This window comes from Mustela nigripes, chromosome 7, assembly GCF_022355385.1.
Source record: "Mustela nigripes isolate SB6536 chromosome 7, MUSNIG.SB6536, whole genome shotgun sequence".
NCBI classification, from domain to species: Eukaryota; Metazoa; Chordata; class Mammalia; order Carnivora; family Mustelidae; genus Mustela; species Mustela nigripes.
The window spans coordinates 140,121,784-140,129,029 of NC_081563.1; the positions used below are offsets into that span (position 1 = coordinate 140,121,784).

The window sequence follows — 7,246 nt, forward strand, 5'->3', positions numbered from 1 at the left end:
GGGGGGAAGCTCACTGTGCGGGACCTGGCGGCTGCGAGATGGGCCGGTCTGACCCTCTCCCCGGGGCCTCAAGTCCAGCAAGCATGTGTCAGGACGGTGTAGCCCTCTCGTCCCTTGCTGGGCAGTCCCCAAGCAGTGGCTCTTGGCATTGGGAGTGAGTGTCCCTCTCGGGCTGCGGGTGGGAAGGTTGGTAGGGGGTCCCGCGACTGTGAGAGGCCCTGGGGGCTGTGAATCCCACGGAGGGCCTGGCCCAGGGTGGGAGGCTTCGCTCTCCCTGCCCACTTGTGGGTGCCTGTGCCTCTGAGGCTCCGGGCATGGGCAGATGGGGGAAGAGTGCCTACTACCCCCCAGGCCAGCGAGGGCCTGGACTTCGCGGACATGAACGGCCGAGGTGTGATCGTCACGGGCCTGCCGTACCCTCCACGCATGGACCCGCGAGTTGTTCTCAAGATGCAGTTCCTCGACGAGCTGAAGAGCCTTGGTGGGCCTGGAGGCCAGGTGAGGGGCCACAGGCTTATGTGGGGGGGGGGGTAGGCGGGACTGGAGGCCTCGTGACCGAACGCCGTCCCCTCCCCCACGACAGCTCCTCTCGGGGCACGAGTGGTACCGACAGCAGGCGTCCAGGGCTGTGAATCAGGCCATCGGGCGGGTGATCCGGCATCGCCATGACTACGGGGCCATCTTCCTCTGTGACCACAGGTGTGGCTCTCCCCAGCTCGCACAGGACCTCTGCCCTGCAGCCTCACGGCACCCACCGGGCACTGGTCCTTCCCTCTGCGCGGCTGGGTCTGGGCCTGGCTGGGGGGTGGGGTGGCAGGTGGAGCTCCGGCGCTGACAGCCGCCCCCGGCCAGGTTCACCCAGCCGGACGCCAGAGCCCAGCTGCCTTCCTGGGTGCGTCCCCACGTCAAGGTGTATGACAGTTTTGGCCACATCATTCGGGACGTGGCCCAGTTCTTCCGTGCTGCTCAGAAAACGGTGAGTTCCTAACGCCCAGCTGGCCCTATGCTCACGCCCTCCCCAGGGGAAGGGACTGCAGGGACCCCTGACCTCCCCGTGACTGTGCAGATGCCTGTGCCGGCTCCACTGCTTGCTGCCCCAAGTCTGGATGAGGGACAAGGTGCTGTCTCAGTGGCCATGTCGCCTGGCCCCCTCTCCACCAGGAAAGCCAAGAGTCCGGACGTGCATGTCCCCAGCCTGAGGCGGAGACCCCCAGGTGTGTGTGCCTGGCTGACGGGGGGGGGGGGGGGGGGGCTGGAGGGCCTGGGGCTGGTGGCACTCGGGGCCCAATGACCAGAGTGCCTGGGTGAGCCCGAGTGTTGCTGGCGGCCGGCGGGGAGTGGGGGACCTGACGGGAGGACCTGACTTGAACCACGCCCCCTGCCATGGGCTCTCCTGCTGATGCCTGTGCCCGCACAGGATCGCCAGCCGCGGGGGACGCCGAGACCAGCCTATGTGTGGAGTACGAGCGGGCGCAGGGCCTCACGCAGCCAAGGCCTGTGGGACTGCTGGCCGCCCTAGAGCGCAGCGAGCAGCGGGCCGGGGGACCCGCGGACGAGGCCTCCCCTGGGGAGGAGGAGGTGCGGGGACTCCAGAGATGGGCACACCCCCCCCAACTCTGCCACCTCCTGGCCACGCGCCCCTGCCCTGCTCCCGGCCGTCAGCTGGGGCTTCCCCTATGCGGCCCTGTGGGCTCCTCGGGACTTGATGTGGGCCGGTCGCTGTCCGGCTCCTGCCACCCTTTCTGGGACCCTGAGCCGTCAGGGGACACCGCTGCTCAGCCGGACCCTTCGCTCTGGCTGGACCTAAAGCTCCCTGCCCCTCCCTGCCTCCTGGGCCCTGGGGTGAGCCCAGCCTCAGCAGGAGGTGGAGCCCCCCACCTTGCCGTCCACGCCAGTCCCTGTGCTGGTCCCTTGTCACCGCCGGCGCCTGAGCCTGAGCCCCAGCCCCGCGAGGGGGGCTAGTGGTGCCGACTCAGGAGAGGACCCTTCTCCCCAGCTGTGGGCCCCTGCAGTGTCCCGGGGGGCTCTGGGGGCTCGGAGGGCATGGCTGGGACCACAGTATGTCACCCTCAGGCACGAGACCTCTCCGCTGGGTGCGTCCCCCGCACGAAGAGGCCTGCGCAGGAACAGAGAGCAGGAAGGAGGAAGATCAGGGTGGTCGGTGGCCGCCAGGTACAGGAGCCAGTGGCACACATGTGGGACGGGGTGGGGGGCGGGAGCCACAGGCTGCCTGGTCCCCACACCGGCCCTGGGGCGTGTGGCGGGGGGCTCCTTGCTACCTTCCCGGGGCACAGCGAGGCCCCGTGCCCTTGGCTCCCCAAGGCCTGCACCGCCCCCGCCTCTGGCTGGAACTTGCAGACGAGCATCTCGCCGGCCTCCTCTCTTCCGGCTGAGCCTGTCCCGGCGGTGCCCAGGACCTCCTCCTGCCCCCTGGGCTCAGGCCGGGGGGGTCTCCTGCTGCTCCCGGCATCTGGGCGGCTCCATGCCAGGGCCCCACCGCCCAGGCCCCAAGCCTGTCTTTCACTCGGTTTGCCTAGGGAGCGCTTCCGAGCCCCTGGAGCTGTCAGCAGCAGCCTGTGCCCAGCCGAGTAGCACTGCCCTGTCTGACCTCCTTCACGTGGCCGGGCGCCACGGCGTGTCCCCGAGCTGCGGGGGCTCCCCGTGCTTTTGAGGCCCACACGCTTGTGCTCAGCTTCAGGCCTTGCATTTGCTGTTGCTTTTCCGGGAGAGTGCTTTTTGGGTGGTATGCCTGCGTCCAGCACAGAGGTCAGGCCCTGGCCCTTAGGCCGGTTTGGTGTGGGGCCTGCAGCCGGGCCAGCTCCCCCGCCATCAGTGCTCACGGGTGGGTGCTGACATGCCCCGCCGTGGGGAGGGTCTGCTTCCCAGCCAGCCTCTGAGGAAAGCACTGAAAGGGCCGGTGAGTTAGTCCGAGCCGGGAAAGCTCTGGAAAGCCCCATGCACCACTTGCTTTGTCCATGTTCCTTGGCTTCTGGGAAGAACTGGGCAGGGCCGGGAGGGGCACTGCTCCTGTCGGGAAGTGGGCAGGGTGCCAGGAGCCTTGGCATCGGGCCTGGACCCCTCCTCCCTGTTTTCCGGGCTTCCTTGCTGAGGGTCCCACGTCAGGGCCCGAGATGTGCCGCACAGAGGCGGCTCAGGGATGTGTGAAGGCCCCGCAGTCACCGAGTGCCCCTTTCTGTGAGCTGGCTGCCCCCGAGCCGGGGCCGTCTGCCGCGTAGGCGCAGGGGGGCTTGGCCGAGGAGCGGGAGGCCCTGGCCTGGCGGGGGCAGGTCCACACTTGGCCTCTGCTGCTCCCTGAGGGCTGTGGCTGTGTTCAGCAGAAGCCGCCGTGACCCCTGGCCTCCCAGCCGGGCCGCGGAACTAGGGCACCCTTCTCCGCCGTCGGTCTTTGTGCTGGTGGCGGCCCCTCGGCGAAGCACCTCAGCCCCGCCTGATGGGCCGTCTGTGCTGTGTCCGGCAGGAGGGCCCGGCCGCCGGTGCGCAGACGGGCAGAGCCAAGCTGTTCATGGTGGCCATGAAGCAGGCACTGAGCCCGGCCGGCTTCCACACCTTCACCGGGGCCCTGCGGGACTACAAGAGCTCTGATGACCTGGAGGCCTTGCTGGCCTGCCTCAGCCCGCTCCTTGCTGACGACCCCGAGAAGCACAGCCTGCTCCAAGGTGCCCTGGGGGGGCAGCACCGCAGCTGTTGCGGGGGCGGGGGTGGGCACCAGGGTCTGCGGTGGTCCCTGCTGCCTAGAGAGGGTGGGGCCAGGTGGCCCGTGATCCCAGACCCCCCAGCTCAGCACGGTGGAGCCCGCAGGCCCAGACGCCCCTCCCCACACAGGCTTCTACCAGTTCGTGCGGCCGCACCACAAGCAGCGATTTGAGGAGCTGTGCCTCCAGCGGACGGGCCGCGGCTGTAGCTCGCTGCCTGAGCTCAGCCTTCCTCAGAGGCGGGGGGCCCCGGCGGCGCAGACCCCCAGCGGTGAGCCGGGCCCTCAAACCCATCCCCCGAGAGCAGGGCGGGCAACTGCTCCTGGGTCTCCCCCGCCCCGCCCCCGTATGTGCGGCCCAGGCCCAGCCCGTTGCGAGTCTCACAGCCCGCTGGGCCCGGCACCTCTAGAGCCTGGGGGCTCCTGTCCCCATTCAGCGGCTGAATCCTGAGCAGGAACTTTCTCGAGGACAGGTGTCTTGGGGACCTGGCTTGGCCCCCAGGAGGGGACCGTCCAGTCTGAGAGTCACCTGTGTACTTTCTGGTCTCAGTCCACTGGGGGGTGTCTCTGCCGGTCCCCTACCAGCAGTTGGCTCTGGTCTGGGTCCCGCTTCTGTGGTCTGAGGACGATCGTGGGTCTCAGTCTTCCCTTGGACAGCCCTGCCTTCTCCCAGGGAAGCACCGCAGACCCTCGGGGACCAGCCGCATGGCTCCTTGTGTGTCTGTGTGTCTTCAGGAGGGAAGGAGTGTGACTCCAGGCTGACCCTGGCTCGGGGTGCAGCGGGGCAGCTGGACCCCGGACAGCACCTGAACCAAGGCAGGCCCCACCTGGTCCCCAGGCCAGCTCCCGCAGGTACCAGTCCCTGAACCAGAACCGAAGACCCTGGTTGTGGGGGGGCATACTGGTTCTGCAGCAGTTCCCAGAATGCCCATGGAGCTCTCTGGGCCCCCAGACCCCTGGCGTGGTCTGAGACCTGTTACCTCCTCACCAGGAGACCCCAGCAGCTGTCCAGAGGAGGGGCCTAGAGCCCCCAGGGCAGAGAAGCAAGGCCAGCCTGCTGTGAGCGCCTACTTGGCAGATGTCCGGAAGGCCCTGGGGTCCGCAGGCTGCAGCCAGCTCCTGGCGGCACTGACCACGTACAAACAGGACAGTGACTTTGAGAAGGTGGTGGCTGTGGTGGCCTCACTCACAACGTCCAGGCCTGAGGACTTGCCCCTGTTGCAGAGCAAGTGGCCCCGGAGGGACCTTGGCGGGAGGAGGCGGGGGAGGGAAGTGGGGCGGGGCTGACCCTGACCCCCTCCCCATGCAGGGTTCGGCATGTTCCTCAGACCCCACCACAAGCACCGCTTCCGGCAGACGTGCGCAGACCTGATGGGCCCGGCTGCCCCGAGCACAGGTGCTGGGGTGCCAGGCCCCCAGGAGGGGAGCCCCAGTGTGCCTCCCAGCCTCGCCCTCAGTGCTTCCAAGCCAGGTAATCGAGCGTCCCCAGCCCCACTCAGCCCGTCAGGCCGAACCGAAGTCAGTCTGGCTCCTCTGTCCCCAGGCGCCCCTCAGTGCGAGAAGCGTGGGACGGCCCAGAGCAAGATTTCCGCCTTCTTCACGCCCAGCCAGCCCCCCAGCACCCCCCACAGGCCCGCCCCATCCAAGTGCGGTAGGTCTCAGGAGGGGCCTCCGGGAATGCTGGCTGCGGGGGTGGGGGTGGGGGTGGGGCGGGGCGGACAAGCCGCGGGCGCTCACGCCGGCCCCTTGCTGTAGGCCTGGCCTGCCCTGGCTGCGGGGCGTTGGACACGGTCCCCTTCCAGTGCCCCTCCTGCAACTTCCACCGCTGCCGGGCCTGCTGGCGTCAGCTCCTCCAGGTTGGCAGTGGGGCCCTGGGGACACATCCAACAGCTGTCCCCATCCTGGTCGCCCGGAGTGTCGGGGGGCAGTCTGGGTAGCGGGGTCTGGGCAGCACTCCTGTGTCTCCACAGGCTTCTAGAACATGCCCGGCCTGTCACGCCCCCGCCCGGAAGCAGAGCATCACGCAGGTCTTCTGGCCAGAGCCCCAGTGAGTGTGGAGACCCCGGGGCCGGCTGACAGCCCTGTGGACATGGGCTTCTCCACAGGGTCTGCACTCACCTAGATGCCCTGAAGACCCCACCCAGGGCCTGCGGCGGGTTGGCTCACCTCCCGGGCCTGTGGGCTGGTGGTGGAGCATCCGGAGCTCCGCCGCTGTGTCCCGAGCCCAGGACAGGAAGCTGGGGGGCTGTGTGCCCCCGCCTCCTCTGCAGGACCAGTGTGTGGGCAGTGGACCTGCTTTTAATCGGATGACCGGCTGCCTAATAAAGTCACTGACACTGTATCAGGGTTTGGCGAGGGGCCTGGGGGTGCTGGGAAGGAAGAGGTGAGCATCTGAGTGGGGCCCCTCCCACCTTGTCCGCGCATGGGCACACTGAGGGACCACCGGCTGGGCAGGTGCGGGGGAGCAGAGCCTGGGGCTCCCCAGCGGATCTGGTGTGGGGAGCGCCCTCCCAGGCCCGGTCCTGGACTCTGTTCCCAAGCAGGCTGGCGCCAACTGAGGAGGAAAAGGGGCTTCCTGGGGAGGGAGGGGCCGTGGGGGTGGTGACGTGGCTGAGAACCAGGACACAGCAGGCCCCTTGGAGGGGATGAGCCCTCCCCCGAGGGCGTGACAAGGCCAGTCTATATAGGCCACCACTGCAGCCCAAGTCTGAGTGTGGGGTGGCAGCGGCTGGGGGGTTGCCAGTGCCTAGGCAAGCTTGGCACCATGGGTGGCCGAGCTGCTGCCCCAGGGAGGGCCATGGGGACGCTGGAGAGGTGGGGCCTGCCGCCGTGGGCACTGGCCATCCTGCTGCTGGCTCTGGCCACACATGCAGCAGATGAGCTCACCTACCCGTGGCGGGACGTGGAGACTCAGGAGTGGCTCACGTGCAGCCAGTGCCCCCCAGGCACCTTCGTGCAGCGGCCCTGCCGCCGGGACAGCCCCACGATGTGCAGCGCGTGCCCTCCACGTCACTACACCCAATTCTGGAACTACCTGGAGCGCTGCCGCTACTGCAACGTCATTTGTGGGGAGCGCGAGGAGGAGGCGCGGCCCTGCCAGGCCACCCACAACCGTGCCTGCCGCTGCCGGCCCGGCTTCTTCGCGCACGCCGGCTTCTGCCTGGAGCACGCGCCTTGCCCGCCTGGCACCGGCGTGGCTGTCCCCGGTGGGCAGCAGGGCTGGAGGGGGGGGGTGGCGGCCCAGGATGTCTGCTGCCACTGAGGACAGCAGCCCAGTCTCCCCTGACCCCTTCCTCCCCTCGTCCCAGGAACGCCCAGCCAGAACACGCAGTGCCAGCCATGTCCCCCCGGCACCTTCTCGGCCAGCAGCTCCCGCTCAGAGCCCTGCCAGCCCCACCGCAACTGCACAGCCCTGGGCCTGGTCCTCAACGTGCCAGGCTCCTCCTCTCACGATGCCCTGTGCACCAACTGCACGGGCTTCCCACTCAGCACCATGGAGCCCGGGGGGCCAGGTGAGCGGGGGCGGGGGGGGGG

General features: G+C 68.8%; 2 protein-coding genes across 8 annotated transcripts in view; both read left to right on the forward strand.

The window, feature by feature from the left end:
* RTEL1 (regulator of telomere elongation helicase 1) overlaps nucleotides 1-6,053 on the forward strand; it is a 28,118-nt gene extending 22,065 nt beyond the window's left edge. For 6 of the 7 annotated variants that reach the window (XM_059407433.1, XM_059407432.1, XM_059407435.1 and 3 more), the window contains 14 exons: nucleotides 352-498; nucleotides 584-699; nucleotides 853-976; nucleotides 1,067-1,214; nucleotides 1,418-1,578; nucleotides 2,074-2,172; nucleotides 3,479-3,677; nucleotides 3,844-3,984; nucleotides 4,448-4,564; nucleotides 4,704-4,937; nucleotides 5,022-5,183; nucleotides 5,256-5,363; nucleotides 5,468-5,568; nucleotides 5,683-6,053. In XM_059407433.1, the coding sequence (XP_059263416.1) occupies nucleotides 352-498; nucleotides 584-699; nucleotides 853-976; nucleotides 1,067-1,214; nucleotides 1,418-1,578; nucleotides 2,074-2,172; nucleotides 3,479-3,677; nucleotides 3,844-3,984; nucleotides 4,448-4,564; nucleotides 4,704-4,937; nucleotides 5,022-5,183; nucleotides 5,256-5,363; nucleotides 5,468-5,568; nucleotides 5,683-5,763 (1,938 nt within the window). In that variant the 3' untranslated portion in view covers nucleotides 5,764-6,053. The remainder of the gene's footprint in view (nucleotides 1-351; nucleotides 499-583; nucleotides 700-852; nucleotides 977-1,066; nucleotides 1,215-1,417; nucleotides 1,579-2,073; nucleotides 2,173-3,478; nucleotides 3,678-3,843; nucleotides 3,985-4,447; nucleotides 4,565-4,703; nucleotides 4,938-5,021; nucleotides 5,184-5,255; nucleotides 5,364-5,467; nucleotides 5,569-5,682) is intronic. The other variant, XM_059407437.1, reaches the window with a different exon arrangement.
* A 95-nt stretch (nucleotides 6,054-6,148) lies between these two features.
* The window catches only part of TNFRSF6B (TNF receptor superfamily member 6b), a 1,820-nt gene continuing 722 nt past the window's right edge, over nucleotides 6,149-7,246 (forward strand). Inside the window, exons 1-2 of the mRNA XM_059407438.1 lie at nucleotides 6,149-6,918; nucleotides 7,021-7,224. Of these exons, the coding sequence (XP_059263421.1) occupies nucleotides 6,477-6,918; nucleotides 7,021-7,224 (646 nt within the window). The 5' untranslated portion in view covers nucleotides 6,149-6,476. The remainder of the gene's footprint in view (nucleotides 6,919-7,020; nucleotides 7,225-7,246) is intronic.